The following is a 16,690-nucleotide window of genomic DNA, read 5'->3' on the forward strand; positions in this document are numbered from 1 at the left end:
TAATTGTTCTTTTACTAATTGCTTGTACAACCACCTTTTGTTATGCGTCCTGTAAATATGTCTAAAACCTGCTCTAGAACAAGCCCCACCTCTGGACTCTAAAGTGGCAAAGACTACTATCCCATCCCTGACTAATGTTAAAGGGCTAATGACATTGTTGGCCTGGGAATGCTTTTGCTGATGGTTTTTTTAGGCCTTCCTTGCATTATATGTGCACTGCAAAACTCTTATGAGCCAGCCAGTTACATAAGATCAAGCTCCAAGTGAATAAATTTCCCCCGAGAGGAACCGCAGCCAGAGATGGGTAAGAGGGGGTGCCGGTCTGACCAACCTAAGACAGGGCCTTCAGCTTTGCTCTGAAGAAGTTCCCGATGACGGGTAAGACAGACAAGGCGATCTACCCAACCTAAGACAGGTGGGTTTGCTTCTTTAAACAGAGATGGGGTATTGGGAGCTGACGGTAAAGTTTAAAGGTCATCTTGACCCCTGTGCTCGCTTAAAGGCATGTACAAGGAACTGGCTTACTTAAAAGACACCAGGTGCCCGGGATTGCTTTGCTATGTCTGCACAGTTTGTTTTAAATTTTACTGCTTGGGACATTTCTAACTGTGGTGGGGCTAATGTTTATTATTGTGCTGGGTGGGGATGAGAGGTAACTGGGACGGGCTCTTATGCACAAGGGACCTCCAACCCCCTGCATGGCCAAATGTAATCCTGTTAAAATAACCTTTACAGAGGAGCGGAAAAAGATAACTAACTGGGAGGTGAATCTACCATTAAAACAAAAAGGGTGAATATGTGGGGAAATCTGTGGGGAACATAGGTAGCAAAGATGGCCCTGAGAGGAAGTTGAGTGGGTAGAGCCGGATTTGTTTAGGTTCAGTGTGTAAATAATTCATGGAAGCTTAGGTGCATGATAACATGTGGCCTTTCAGTGATTGGTTGGTTCCATTTCCTCCCCTCCCACACAGTCTTTTGCTTTAAAAAGGGGATGCTCCCTGTTAATAAATGAGTTCCTGCTTGACTTGACTCCCCACTGCATCTGATTGTCTCCTGGGCTAAGGGAGGCTGGGGAACGGGCCAGCGGCCGCACTTCGCACTTACCTTTCCTCGGACCTCGTCTGTCCAAAGATGGACGAAGACCCAACAGAGCTGGTGTATCTACTGAAGCTATCATTTATATTTGATGGTGAAACTAAAACTTCCCATGATAAAACTTAAAGGAATTCATCAACATTAAACCAGCATAACAAAGAATACTAAAGGAAAGTACACAATCTGAAAAAAGCATCCCAAGTCCAGGAAACATATCAAAAGCCCATAGAAGACCTATTTAGTAAGGATAGGAAGAGTAGCAAAATACAAGAAATGAAAAGGCAGGAAACATGACACATATCTCTATAATAATTAAACATTAATGGATTCCAATCCCCAATCAATATAAAAAGAGCAGGAGACTGGATCAAACAAAAAACAAAACAATATCCATCCATTTATATTCTCCAAGACATTCAGATCCATCAACCTCCAAGTGAAGGATGGAAAATGAGCTTCCATGCAAATGTATCTGCAACAAGGCAGGAGAGCCATAATGAAATCTGATAAAATAGAGCTTTTATTAAAATCAGTACTGAGAGACAAGGAGGTCATGACATATTAATAAAGGAAATGATCCATCAAGAGTCAATTACAGAGGCTGGGAAGGAGGCTCAATGGTAGAGCGCTTGCCTTGCATGCATGAGGCTCTGGGTTCAATTCCTCAGCACCACATAAGCTAAAAGAAAAAAGCTGGAAGTGGTGCTGTGGTAGAGCGCTAGCCTTGAGCTGAAGAGCTGAAGAGCTGAGGGACAGCGCCCAGGCGCAGAGTTCAGACCCCACTACCGGCTCCCCCCCCCCAAAAAAAAAAACAGAGTCAATCACAGAGGTCAATATCTATGCACCAAATAATGGGGAACCTAAATACCTCTAAAAAATAACTTTGGATTTCCAGAACAGAATAGACCAAGAGATTTTATTTATTTATTTATTTTTGTCCAGTCGTGGGGCCTGAACTCTGGGCCTGGGTGCTGTCCCTCAGCTCTTCAGCTCAAGGCTAGCACTCTACCACTTGAGCCACAGCACCACTTCCAGCTTTTTTCTTTTTGCTTATGTGGTGCTGAGGAATCGAACCCAGGGCCTCGGGCATGCAAGGCAAGCTACCTACCACTGAGCCACTTTCCCAGCCCATAGACCAAGAGATTTTAATACCCCACTCTCACCAAAGGACAGGTCAACCAAACAAAAGATAAGCAAAGGAGTCTGTGAACTAAATGACACCATAACCCAAATAGACTTAAGAGACATCTACAGAGTTCTCCACCCAACAAGGGCCCAATTCACATTCTTCTCAGCAGCCCATGAAACATTCTTCAAAACAGATCATATCATAGGACACACGAACCCAAACAAATGACACAATTCCTTGCATCCTACCTGACCACAGTGGAATGAAACCCGTTCTCAACAACAAAATATACTGCAGAAATTACTCAAGCACATAGAAACCAAATAAAGCAAGATGGGATAAAACCCTGATCACAGAAGAAATGGATAATGACACAATTGTAAGGTTCAGTCTGTGAAGCAGCTGGATGGACTGTGGTCATTTTCAATCATGGGGTGTTTTGATCAGTATTAGAGCTTTGTTTGATTATTGTTCTGCAACTCTCTTCTCTCTACTCTATTCATATACATATGTAATCTGGAGAATACAATGTAATATAATTTACTTTACACATTATATAAAATCTCCATACCAGTTGCCATTTATTGTAACCTGAGTCCCAACTAGTCACCAGTTTTTGCAGAGATTGTAGCCATGTCCAAGGGTAGTCACTAGCATCTTCCTCCTCCTGGCATGTCTTGGAAATCCTCTCCCCATATTTAGTGTCACTCCATTTCTTTTCTAGAAAGGTCAGGAGGTTGCAGCTGTCTGAGCTGTGGCTTCCTCTGGGAAGCAGTGACTGCATGGGTCGTGCCAGTGCCGCATGGGGTCACCCACAGGGCTTCCTGCTCCCTGTGTGGGACGCTGGTGCCCCAGGGATCCTGGACACGAACTGCACAAAGTCCGCAGTAATCACCTCACAGATGCTAGCAGGTTTACTTCTTAATTGTCACCTGGGAAAAGACTTCCAGAAAGTTCTGGGCTCCTGAAGTCTGCACGTTGCCAGTACAGGCAAGAGGAGAGGAAGTCAGCTCCCACTGCACCCCGCACCCTGAACTCTGGGCCTGGGCGCTGTCCCTCAGCTCTTCAGCGCAAGGCTAGCGCTCTACCACTTGAGCCACAGAGCCACTTCTGACTTTTTCTGCATATGTGGTGCTCAGGAATCAAACCCAGGGCCTCATGCATGCAAGGCAAGCACTCTACCATGGGCCACCTTCCCAGTACTTATGGATATTTCTGAGTAATTAATTGGAGATAAGAGTCTCACAGACTTTCCTTCGCAGGCTGGCTTTGAACTGGGATTCTCAGATTCAGCCTCCAGAGTAGCTAGGATTACAGGCACCCAGCTGAACTTACATCTTCATCGCAGCATTGAGTCACAAGACACAGGGACACAAAGTATGGACACCAAAACAGATGGATGGAGAAAATACTTCCATGGAACAACATCTTGAAGATAAAATGTGACTACATCCAATCAAGCACTGAAGAAACATTCCCTATCCAGGATGCAATGACGGTATATCAAATAAGAGAATAAAGTAATAGAATTTTTTTCTGGTGGGGTTGGTATTTGTGGACATTTTCCCCATATAGTCTTCAATGTCTTTGCCTCATGAAGCACAGCGTGATTCTGAAATTGCGCTTCATTGTCATGTTTAATATTCCTATGCAACCACATCTTGCAATATAAAAACCTGGGCTGGGCTCTGGTTTCACATGTGCCATTGCTATTTTATCTACACGGACCCTAACGGTGTGGAGAACAGCACAGGGACGAAGAATTTCTGTTGGGAAAAATTTGATAGAAATGAAATAAAACTCATCTGGATAGAAATCGTCAATTGCTCAGTAATTCTTTTCTTTTTAAAAGGTTATTTTATGAACTGAAGCATGGACACACTGTGAAAAGAGCAGCAGCAAAGTTTAACTGGAGTAGTTCTGTATAACCATCCTCAAGAAAATGCTATTCTGCTCGTGTGTGTCCTGAGGTTTAAACTCAAGAGCCTGGCAGCTGCGGGGAAAGTCTCCAACACTGAGTGACCCTAAAGTTCTTGTTCCACATCAGATTACTGAAGTAACAGGCCGTAGACATCCCAAAGACCACCAGGGAGCCGTTGCCGATGTATAGTCATTAGCGGTTATAGGATAGGATAAATCATACATAGCAAGCATATTATAGGTTGGGGTAGATGGGGCCAATCACAGGAATGCTGAAGGTGCTATTCCTGGACTATTTCCTGTCCTAAATTGCGTCCTGACAGAGTTGGGAGGTAACTGGTCAGGGCGGGCTGAAATTCCTGGGCAGATCAGGACGGTCTGATTTCTTAGTTATTTTTACTGTTACATTTTCTTGGAACACGAACTGACACTCGTTTTTCAGATAACAGATGTTTTCCTTAGAGTTTCTGAAATCACTGCCAACTTATTTTGGCCTCTCACTTACATTCTCGACATTTTTTTTTTTTTTGCCAGTCCTAGGCTTGAACTCAGGGCCTAGGCACTGTCCTTGAGATTCTTGTGTTCAAGTGTAGCGGTCTACCACTTGAGCTAGAGGAACCAGTTCCATTTTTTTCGGTGTATGTGGTAGCGAGGAATCGAACCCAGGGCTTTATGCATGCTAGGCGAGCCCTCTACCACTAAACGACATTCCCAGCCCCAAATTCTCTACTTTTGAAATACTTGTTTCATGTCAAAATCAAGATGAATTCGTCTTCTTAGAAGACCGGTCAGTAGTCTTTGCTACACAACAGCCACAGTCATCGTGTGCAGGGACCACCATTCTGCATCACCTTGGTCACATCCAGTCTTCCTTGCGTTCATGATCCATGGAGAATAAGTCTTTAACGGCTACGCAGGCAACGCGTGGATGGCTCACGCCTTGCTGCTGTCTGGCGGGGCTTCTTTTGGGTATGAAGCCTGCGATGGCACGTGAAGTTGGAGCGCCGGCTGCACACCATGCCACATATGTCACATTCGTACGGGCCCTCACTGATGTGGATCTGTTGGTGGCGCACCAGATTCGTCTTCCGGGAAAATGCCTTCCCGCACTCTGTGCACTGGTGGGGCTTATGTCCTGTGTGGATGGCAAGGTGGCTGTGGCGTTCTGTCTGGGATTTAAAGGCTTTCCCGCACTCACTGCACACGAACGGTCTCTCCCCGGTGTGTGTCCTCTGGTGGCGCGCCAGGTCATTTTTCTGTGCGAATGCCTTCCCGCACTGGGTGCACCGGTGCGGCTTCTCCCCGGTGTGCGTCCTGCGGTGCAGGAGTAGGGCGCCAGGGTAGCCAAACACCTTCCCACAATCCTCACACTTATATGGCTTGCATCTAATGTGAACAGCCTGGTGTGCTTCACGGGATCCACGCATGAAGGCCTTGCCACACACACTCCGGAATGGCCTGTCTCCAGTGTGCATCCTGCTATGCCGGAAGCGGCTGGAGCCATAGGTGAACCCCTTCCCGGACTTGGCACACTTCTGGGTCTTGTGTCCAGTGTGCATAACCTGGTGTGCTGCGAGAGTAGCAGGCACTCGGAAGGCCTTGCCACACTTTTCACACACATATGGCTTCTCCCCAGTGTGCATCATGCGGTGCACAGTGAGCCTGTTGGCCTTGCAGACCGTCTTCCCGCACTTCACAGAAGAATAGGGCTTCACATCACTATGGCTTCGTTTGTGAACCAAGAGACGAGAACGTGTGGAGAAAGCCTTCCAGCACACGGTGCAGTGGTGCAGCTTCTCCCCAGTGTGGCTCAGCCGGTGCCGCTTCAGGACCGAGGGGTATCTGAACACTTTGCCACACTCCCCACATTTGTGACGCTTTCTCCGAGTGCGTGCTTTAGGTGTTTGTGAGGGCAAGAAAGAACAAATGGAAGCGTTATCACCTGCAGGGATGATGTGCGTGTTCCCACTGGAGGGGCTCTCCCAAGAGCGAGACATGGGGGCCTTTGCCAGGGCGGATTTCTCCACCTCAGTCTTCACCCCTGGCCCTTCACACAGGTACGGCGGGAGCCCGCACAGGCACTCCTGGAGGGGCCGTTCAGGCACAGGCTCGTGGGCTGCTTCCCCGCATGACCCCCACCCTCCTGTTCTCCTCCGCCACTGCCTCTTCTCTGTCAACCACAAGCACCCCTTTAGCAGAAGACATTCTGTAAGTCCACCCCTTCAGTGCCGCTGCACTCCCACTCCCACTCACGTGGAGCTTTCTGAACTTCTTCCCCGGAAAACTCGTCAGTGCCTCCGTCATCATGACTTTGGGATATTTCTCCCCTACCGCTGCCCGCACTGGGTGGTAATTCTTTAATTACATATCTAGGAGACGTATCTGCAAAGATACAAAGTTCCCATCTGATTAATCAGACAGTTAAGCATTTCACACTGAGAGAGAACAAATATTAGACACATAGCAAATAGTAGACACACATTGAGGAGCCCTTTGAACTCTGAGAAATATAAAGTCCAACATTTAGGAACACAAAAGGAAGAGGATTCTTTCATTGGAAAGTCAATCATATGGAATCCAAATTAAGAGAAGGTAAGCTGGGCAATGGTGGTTCACAACTGTAAACCTAGCTACTCAGGTGCCTGACATCTGAGGATCACAGTTCAAAGCCAGCCTGGGCAAGAAAGTCCGTGAGACTCTTAGCTCAATAAATCACCAGAAAGCCAGAAGTGCAGTTATGCCTCAAACTGGCAGAGTACTAGCCTTGAGTGAATGAGCTCAAGGACATAATCCAGGCTCAGAGTTCAAGCCCCATGACTGACACCCCCCCCCCAAAAAAAAAAAAAAACCCAAACAAACAAAGAGAAGATAAGCTTTATTTCAAACATGCATCCTAATCAAGTTGAGCGGAGAACACAGGACATTCTTCCTTGGGACCCATGGAACACCTCACTACCAAAAACTATATGGTGATTATCATAACCAAAGGGAAAAGAAATGCTATCTACACCACACTATGTACAAATAAACGCCACGTATCACACAGTATATTGTAATGATTCACAGCCCACAGCACATTACAGCCAAATCAACAGGCAATATCCAATTGCAAAGCAGAGGTGGGTAATTCAGTACAATCAAAGAAAAGAAACAAAAACAATGGAATATGTGCTTTAAATTGCCTACAGGCACTCACAGCAGATTGTAATATGAACAGGAGATATCTAGCACTTATGTTACACAATACAGGCTGATTACATTTTGGTACTAGGCAAGTTACCAAAAAAAGAAACAGTAACCCGGGATAAAATAAACAAATCCTTTCCCCTTTGAAAAGAAAACAAGAGCTGGGAATATGGCTTAGTGGTAGTGTGCTTGCCTAGCATTCACAAAGTCCTAGGTTTGATTGCTCAGTAACACATGATAAAGCCAGAAGTGGCTCAACTAGTAGAGCGGTAGCTTTGAGCAAAAGAAGCTCAGGAAAGCTGGGCGCTGGTGGCTCATGCCTGAAATCCTAGCTACTCGGGAGGCTGAGATCTGAGGATCACGGTTCAAAGCCAGTCTGGGCAGAAAAGTCCGAGAGACTCTTATCTCCAATAAACCACTAGAAATCCAGAAGTGGCGCTGTGGCTCAAGCAGTAGAATGCTCACCTTGAGCTGAAGAGCTCAGGGACATCAACCAGGCCCAGAGTTCAAGCCCCACGACAGACAGACAAAACCCCAAAAACTTGTGTTGGAGAAAAAGCACAGAATATATGAAGTGGAATGTCCAGCCATAGCTCTGAAGGAAATGAAGTCAGAGAATATAGGAGATGTTGGGGTACTGCACACCCACCATTAGCTTGAGAGCTAGCCTGGGACCGCTTCAAAGCACACATCAAATGCAGTGGAGACACAGAATGGCATATTACTCTGCAGAACAGGGCACAAGTGGGGACATTCTAAAGTCCTTTAGGGCTCACAGCAGTGACACTTTGGTTCTCCTACACAAAACTTCCACTTGTGCCCAGGTTCCCCAGCTCCATTTCTGCTGCACATCTGAGCTCTTACCTGCGCACACACGTTTGGCTCGTTCCCAACCACTTAGCTCTCTAGGAGTTGTCACGTGGCTCTGTGCCATCCAGGGCTCTTTCCTGAGCTTCAACAGCGAAAGCACACTCACGCTGGGAGGGGAGACTCCTGTTTATAGAAAAACAATGCACTGTGGTCTTGCTGGAATCCCCAGTCCCATGCTTACAGGAAAAAGGGACATCACACATGGATACAAAGGATAGTTCACACATTCAGCAGACTGCCTCCATCTGAACACTTCAGAGCACACTTTAATGTGCAGACAGCAATGCTAGAACTACTGAAGTACCCAGTTTCAGATGCCCCCTCACAGACCACCAGGGACCACGATCAATGCAAACATCAAAGAGTCATTTATTGCAAGCTCGAGCCTGCAATAAACACTTGGTAACCGGTGACACTAAGAGGCCCTGAGCACAAAATTAGCATAGCTTTTATAGTATTGAACAAACAAGCTCACAAGTTCAGGGGGTTTCCACACAAGCAGTTACATAATTGGTTAAAAATTGCATAATACTGAGGTTTGAGTCCACCTTGACCACACTTCCCTTTTTCTGCTGGAACAATGGGCAATTGCTCTGTTTCTTAAAGGTGGGCAGGGTTGGTGGCAACCTGCGTTTTTTTCGAGAACTGTTCCTCTTTGGAGGTTATTCTGAGGGCAGCACAGCTACAGGTTGGTGGGGTTAATCTTAAAATGGAGTTACTTTAGCTTTTTACTACTAAGTCAGAAGAACAAGGAAATCCATCCATTGAAAGTCGGCTGTGGGATGAGTGTGGTGTCACCTGTGTGTAATCCTAGCACTCAGAAGTTCAGGGGAGGTGGCTCAGTGGTAGAGCGCTTGCCTTGTATGCCTGAGGCCCTGGGTTTGATTCCTCAGCACCACATAAGCAAAAAGAAAAAAGCTGGAAGTGGCGCTGTGGCTCAAGTGCTAGAGCGCTAGCCTTGAGCTGAAGAGCTGAGGTACAGCGCTCAGGCCCAGAGTTCAGGCCCCACGACCAGACCCCGCCTCCCCAAAAAAAGAAAAAGAAGTTCAGGGCAAGTTGAAGGGACCTTTTCTTTAAAAAAAAAAAAGAGGAGGTAGAGGGGAAGAAAGGAAGAAAGGGAGGGAGGGAAGGAAAGAGGGAAGAAGGGAGGAAGGGAGGGTTTGCCATAGTGCCTGAGCTGTAGCTCAGGACCTGCCTACGATCTGTAGAGAGGTCCTGTCTAGATGTACAAAGTCCCATAGAGGGAAAGGAAAGGAAAAGAAGAGGAGCGGAGAAAGGAAGAGAAGAAGGGGAATGGAAAAAAGAAACAAAGTAGAAGAGAGAGAAGCCTGCTGTAGCTGACATGCACATGAGCTCACTTAAGCTGTGGGACACAGAGATGCATCACAGGAGCAGGGCAAAGGAAGGGCGTGAAAGTCTGAAGGTGACATTAGCACGTTCCCATCTCTGAGTCCACAGAGCTTTACATCTAGTCATGGAGACTGGGGGCTATCCAGGCATTCAGGGGAAACCAAGGCCAAGAGTAAAATTCCCGACTTGTGCAAGGAAGGGAGGGGTGCTCACCCACAAAGACCAGGTTCCTGTAGGTGTCCAGCATGACGTCCCTGTACAGAGCGCGCTGAGCCGGGGTCAGGCACCGCCATTCCCCCCGGGTGAAATCCACCGCCACGTCTTCAAATGTCAACTGTCCCCAAGGAGAAAATCCAAAAGCATTTCACACACACACTCCCATAGACTCAAAGAATTATATGGAATTATAATCAGATGCCTGCCATGACCCAGCAATCAACATACCAGGGACAGAAGGAAGCTTCAGGATGTTACAGTTTATAATGCTGTCTTTGATAGGACATGGAATGGGAAAACCTACATGGAATTGTACATCCAAACATTCTTCTGAGAAAGTGAAGAAATATGATCTACTGTGTTAAAAAGAACCCAGCCAGGCACCAGTGGCTCACACCTAGAATCTTAGTCACTCAGGAGGCTGAGATCTGAGGATCACAGTTCAAAGCCAAGTAGAGCAGGAAAGTCTAAGAGACTCTGATCTCCAATTAACTGAACTACCAAAAAAGACAGAAGTGGGAATGGGACTCAAGTGGTAGAATAGCAGCTTTGGGCAAAAGACCTCAGGACAGCACCCAGGCCCTGAATTCAAGACCCAGGACTGGGGAAGAAATAAAAAAGAGAACCCAAAGCTGAAAAGAACAACAGCAGAGAGGTTTCAGCAAGAACACAGGAACACTTGGTGGGTGATGCCCTCCTGTGCCCATGCCCAGTGGAGGGGACAGGGATGAGGGAAGGCGTGGGGGATGTGAGCACACGTGGCTTGCAGCACCCAGGCCAGCTCTGTGCACAGGAAGGAGACGCCACACGGCTTTACCTGAGTCACAACCGCCATCCCTGCTCCTTGTCTTTCCTCCTCCTCCTCAGGTAATATCACTTTCCAGAAGTCAGTCCTGAGTGCTGAAAATATGCTGTTTAATGCTCACACCCAACATGCACTCCTTGTGTTCCAGCCCTAGCCCAGGGAGGACCTCACCGTGGGGAAGATGGGGTGGTGGGGAATGCCGGTCTTGGGGCTGGAACTCAGGAACTGGGCCCTGTGCCTGAGCTTGTTTCCTCAAGGCTGGTGCTCTACCACCTGAGGCATAGCTCCACTCTTGCTTTCTGTTGGTTAATTAGAAGAGTCTCAGGGAGGATTGAAGAGCCAAAGTCACTGAATGAAAAAGCACCAAGTACACAGTCTGAATCCCAGTCTGTGACCAAAAAACAAAACAAAACAAAACAAAAAACAATCTTTCCTGTTCAGGCTGACGTCAAACCCCTCCAACCTCACATCTCAGCCTCCTGAGTGGCAAGGGTTACAATCATGAGCCCTGCTCCCTCTACTCTCCTTGTAACTAGAGACTCCTCTTTCCCATGGACCAAATGGCTCTGCCCAATTTCAAATTGTTCTCTCCTCCCTCCTGGAAGTGCTCTCTGGTTTTCTTACACCCTGTTACCTATGTGATGTCTTGGATCTTTCTGGAGATGGAGATTCTGCCTTTCTCCATTTGCTTTCCTCTCTGCTCATGTCACTGAATCTTTGCAAAGACTGCACCCCGTTACTACTTTGTCACCTGCTATTGGGGCTCTCTCTTCTCTTCCTGTTTTCCTGATTTTCTTTCAGTCTTTCTCCTGATGATCCTTTGCCCTCACCTTCATACAGCCCCACCTACAGTTCAAGTGTAAGGAGGCAGGTCCGAGGTTCTCCTGTACCCCTCATCAGTGAGGGAAAGGATGGGGAGGGGTGGCAGTGCAGCACAGGGTAGCCTAGAGGGTGAGTTGGGGTAAGCTGAAGTGGGTAGGGGTGAGGTGAGTTGGGTATGGTTGAGGTGGGTAGAGGTTTGGTGAGGTGGGTAGGGTAATGTGAGGTGGGTAGGGGTGAGGTGAGGTGAGTTGAGGTTGTTAGGACTTGCTTAGCCTAAAGATCTTCATTTTGTGCAAACAGCCATTCTGTTGTTTATTCAGTAAACACAAGCTAACCCAGCCCTTAAAGGAACTGACTCAGCCTAGAGGAACTTACTTTGAAAAAGGAGTGCAGGAAACCAGTAAGATTTGGTCAGCTAGTTCCTGAGAACAGAGAGCAGAAAACAGGGCTGTCAGACCAGTAGAGATGCCCAATCAGTGAAAAGCACATAAGAACCTCCCCATTTCTGACCAATAAAGATGAACACCAGCTCCTGGCAGCTCTGCTCACGGTCAGCTTGTGGTGTGCGTTCTGCCCTATAAAAGCCACCAGTGAGATTGGGCAGGTGGCTCTCTCCACAGAACCAGCCTTGCCTGGGTCCGTGCAGCTTTCCATGCTTGGTGAGAAATAAATCTCTGACTTTCCCTTTCTATCAGTCTGGTTTCTCTGATCAAGGACCCCAATAAGGTGAGGTGAGGTGGGTAGGGGTGAGGTGAGGACAGTAGGGGTGAGGTGGGTGGGGTAGAGGTGAGTAGGGGTGAGGTGGGTAGGGGTCAGGTGAGGCAAGGTGGGTAGGGGTGAGGTAAGTTGGGTAGAGGTGAGGTGGGTAGGGGTGAGGTGTGGTGGAGTAGGTAGGGATGAAGTGAGGTCAGATGGGGTGGGGTGAGGTCAGATGGGGTGGGGTGAGGTTCGGTGGGTAGAGGTGAAGTGGGTAGGGGTGAGGTGGGTAGAGTGGGGGGGGGGGGGGCTGGCCGGTCCCCGCCGTTGCGCGAGCTTCCAGAAACCCCTAGAAGACCCCGGGGCGGGAGGAGCGGCAGGCGCCCGCTCGGAGCCCGCTCGGGTTCCGCCGACCCCAGGTTCTGAGGTCCGCGCTCGGCGCCGCCAGCACAGCCGCGGAGCCCCGGTCACAGCGCCCACCCGCGTGGGGTCCGCGAGCCCCGCCGGCCGCGACGCGGGGCCGCTTCGGGGCCGGCACCGCGGGCCCCGGAGAAGTTCTCCTGCCGGGGACCTCGGACCCGAGCCTCGGGGGTGCGCCGGGGGTCTGCGCCCGGGGACCCTCAGCTCGTTACGGGGTCCCGGAAGGGGGGATCGGGCCCGGAGGCCGGGGCGGGAAACTGGAGGCCCGGGCCCGGTCGGAGTCGGAGCGGGGCCGCGCCCGCCGACGCGGGGCCGCCAGGGTCCCGGCGCCACGGCCGCGCCAGGGCCGGCGGCGGTCAGGGAGGACCCGCCGCCGACCCAGACCGCCGGGCAGGAGAGCCGTGCGGGCCGCGCACACCCGGAACGTACTTACTCTGCACTTAAGGAAACTCGTGGTCCAGACAGTTAGCTCCTCTCCCCGGACTGAACTTCCTGGTCTGAGGGGAGCTGCGCACGCAGCCAGGGAGAACCGCGGGCGTGGGCGGGGCAAACGACGGTGGGGGCGCGGCCAGCAGGGGCAGGGCACAGGACGAGACTGTACTGGGACAGGGCGAGTGGGCGGGGAAGGGCGGAGCCAGAAAAGACCGGGTGGAAGGGGCCTGCCAGGAGTGTCAGGAGCAGAGGGGCGGAGTCAGGGCGCCGAGGGATGGGGGCCCTATGCTGAGCAGACCATTCTCAGCTCTGGTGAGTTTTCCTGTAGCATGTCTATTACAAGGAGCGAAAATCACAGGGACATAAGTTCGTGGCTGTGGTGAGCCTGAAAGATTAAAAATTAGAGTTGCATTTTATAATTGCTAACTGCTGATTTTGCTTCTGTAAACTTGCTTGCGCTAGCACTGACCCTTCCCCTCCCTGGAAATAAGTAAAAAGTTTCAGAGTCCAGATGCCGGCCCTGGGACAAGGTCTGTAGTCCTAGGTAAAGAACAAATGAGTATGTTCTTCTAAGTTCCTGTTTGGAAATTCCCCAAATGGGACCCAAGATAAGGACCATCTGGCGAGTCCAGCAAACTAGGTCAAATGTCAACCAATCACAAGCCTGTAACTATGTGAACTCCCCTCCAGGGTGACCGCTCCCCATAGATTTGCCCTGAGCCAACCATTTTACGAAGAGTGTTACAAAATTTCCGGTGTAGCAAAATGATTGCTGGAGTACATGGTGATTTTTAAATTGGGCCAATCCCGGAGCACCTGGTGTCTTATGCTAAGCCTGTGGTTTTTGCCTTTAAAAATGCCTGTAACCGCTGCTCGGGGCTCTCTGACCAACCGGGGCAGAGAGCCCGTTTGTGCAAACGCTGAATAAATTCCTCTTGCTTGTTGCATCTGCTGGTTTGGAGTCTTGGTTTCTGGGGCGCCTTCCCGCAGACGAAAGTATCCCAGGAGTCTGGGGTCTTTCAAGCCTACCCTGGCGAGGTGGGGAGGTTCTGATCTCCTCCTCTGCCGAAACTGCCCGCTGTCCTCCACCTGAGCTAGGTGCCAGCTGCCAGGAATCCTGGCGCACAGGTCACTTATATTTTACACCCTGTGATTTCATTTTACAGTTCTTAAAAAATTGTTACTATAACGGTGATGTACAGTAGGGTTACAATGAGGAAGTCAGGCAAGGACATTGCTTGTTGAATAATGCCACCCTTCCCTCCTTCTCCCCAGATGTTGCCTCCCGTCCCCACCCACAAGTTCTAGACTTCATTTTCCACATTTTCCAATGAGGACCACTGCTGCCTTTGTTCACCCTGTCCCTCCATTTCTGTGCCTCCCCTTACTCTCTCAAAGACAGATAAACAAGTAGAACAAAAAAGGAAAGAAAACAGCAAAAAATTTCTCCCTGGGCGCGGTGGCTTATGCCTGTAATCCTAGCTTCACGTCGTTAATGGGTTGGGAAAAAAAAGTCTACTACATTAGCTCAAAGATCAGAATTAAGCTTTATTTTAGAGGAGCTCAACTGACCAGCCAGGGACACAGCACAGACTCGGGAGCTGAGACTGTGACCCTGTGCTGCCAGAAGGCAGGGATTTTAAAGCAAAAAACCCCCACCATCAAGTGTTATTTTGCAAGGCAAGTAAGTTTCCAAGGATAAAACGCAGCAGTTAATTTTTTTTTTTTAAAGATTTACAGTACAAAAACATGATACAGGCTCACTATACAAAAACAGGATCCAGACACAGACAGCATTTGGTATTTCTGGCCAAACAGGACATGGCCCTTAGCCCCAGTCTGACTGGGATTTAGCAGAATATTTTTCCCTTATGCAGCAACCTCAGGGAGGAGTGAATTGAGCTCTAGGTCAAGGTGGCACTACTTTGGTCAAGCTAGGCCTCTACACTCAGGAGGCTCAGATCTGAGGATCGCGGTTCAAAGCGAGCCTGGGCAGGAAAGTTCATGAGACTCATCTCCAATAAACCACCAGAAAAAAACAGTTCTCGGGAAAACCGCAGGTTGCCACCAACCCTGTCCACCCTTAAGAAACAGAAAAATTGCCCAAGTATTCCAGGAACAGAACAGAACAGAATGGTTTTGCAACCATCGAACCATCAAACGTGGACCAATAGTTCAGAAAAAGGGCAGTGCGGTTAGGGTGGACTCAAACCTCGGTACATGGGCCAATAAAAAATGACTATGCAATCTTTATAAATGTTCACCAATCATGTAACTGCTTGTGTGGAAATCCCCTAAATTTGTTAAATGCTATAAAAGGTTGTGCTGAGTTTGTGCTTGGGGCCTCTTAGCATCACCCGTTACCAAGTGCGTGGGGGACCAAGCTCAAGCTTGCAAATAAACGACTCTTTTGCTGTTTGCATTGGTTGTGGTGATCCTTCGGGGGTCCCGAGTCTGTGTACAACACAGGAAATGACGAGGTTTTTCTTTTTTTATCAGTTGTGGGTCTTGAACTCTTGGCTTGGGCACTGTCTCTCAGCTCTTCAGCTCAAGGCTACCCTGTACCACTTGAGCCACAGTACCACCTCTGGCTTTTTCTGTTTGTGTTACTAAGGAACCAAACCCGGGACTTCATGCATGCTAGGCAAACACTCTACCCCTGACCCACGTTTCCTACCCTTGATAAATATGATTTCATATGCTCATAGGCATTGAGCTTCTGTTCTCCTGAGTCTCCTCCTTTGGTCTCACTGAGTGTGGATGTCTAGAGACCCATATGAGTTATCATGTCCCCATGTATCTTAGCTCTAGCTTCCACAAATGAGAAAATATGTGCTGTTTTTCTCTGAGGTTGGCTTACCTCACTTAACATTGTTTGTTCTAGGTCCATCCATTTCCCTACAAATGATTCCAAATGATTTCTTAACTTTGGTCTAAGTTTCCATTAACGTAAAAATAAATATTCCATAGCCCATATGCATTATGAATAGTTTTTTTTCTCTCTCTCTACCAGTCCTGGAGCTTGAACTCAGGATTCTGTTCCTGTGCTTTTTCACTCAAGGCTGGTGCTCTACCACTTGAGACAATGTGCCACCTGTAGGGGGGAAGGGTCTCCTAGACTGCGTGATTAAACTGAGCCAAGAAATTGACCCCTTACTGAAAATAAAGAGAGATGCAGTCATGGGAAACCATAAAACGTATTTCACAGGCACTTTGGGCCTATCTCATTCGCCTAATTAAAATTGTGCCTGCTGTGTGACATTGTGTGTCTCCCCATGATTAACTGCCCCCTGCTTCAAGGATGCAGGTGCATATGTTGTTTCTGGAATGTACAACCCTGACTTGCTTACAGTTTGTGCTTTTATAAACTATGCCTTATCCCTGGTTCCAGGTCAGTTACAGCTCCCGAGGCTGTGCTGGTCAGCTCGCTGCATTCTAATAAAGCTTCTGCTCCCAACTTTGTTCTCTGTGGTGGATTCTTTGTCTTACTCCATTACACATCTCTGGCTCTTTTCCTTATTAAATGGAGATAAGAGTGTCTCAGATTTATCTCTCCAGGCTGGCCTGGAATTGTGATACTGACCTCAAAATTACTGGCATGAGTCCACACCCAGTTTATAAATGAACTTTGCAGGGCTGGGAAGGTGGCTCAGTGGTAGAGCACTTGCCTTGCATGCATGAGGCCCTGGGTTTGATTCCTCAGCACCACATAAGCAGAAGAAAAAAAAAGCCAGAAGTGACACTGTGGC

The 16,690-nt window shown here is 48.5% G+C and overlaps 1 protein-coding gene across 6 annotated transcripts in view; it reads right to left on the reverse strand.

Annotated features, from left to right (window-relative positions):
• Positions 1-3,624: 3,624 nt before the first annotated feature.
• Positions 3,625-16,690, reverse strand: part of Znf615 (zinc finger protein 615) — a 52,990-nt gene continuing 39,924 nt past the window's right edge. Inside the window, exons 1-8 of one of the 6 annotated variants that reach the window (XM_042700436.1) lie at positions 12,943-13,033; positions 11,769-11,815; positions 10,743-10,919; positions 10,584-10,659; positions 9,764-9,884; positions 8,195-8,323; positions 6,398-6,526; positions 3,625-6,038 (exon numbers count right to left, since the gene is read on the reverse strand). In XM_042700436.1, the coding sequence (XP_042556370.1) occupies positions 5,047-6,038; positions 6,398-6,526; positions 8,195-8,323; positions 9,764-9,884; positions 10,584-10,601 (1,389 nt within the window). In that variant the 5' untranslated portion in view covers positions 10,602-10,659; positions 10,743-10,919; positions 11,769-11,815; positions 12,943-13,033 and the 3' untranslated portion in view covers positions 3,625-5,046. The other 5 variants (XM_042700435.1, XM_042700437.1, XM_042700438.1 and 2 more) reach the window with 5 other exon arrangements.

This window comes from Dipodomys spectabilis, unplaced genomic scaffold, assembly GCF_019054845.1.
Source record: "Dipodomys spectabilis isolate Male_0828 unplaced genomic scaffold, ASM1905484v1 ptg000266l, whole genome shotgun sequence".
NCBI lineage: Eukaryota > Metazoa > Chordata > Mammalia > Rodentia > Heteromyidae > Dipodomys > Dipodomys spectabilis.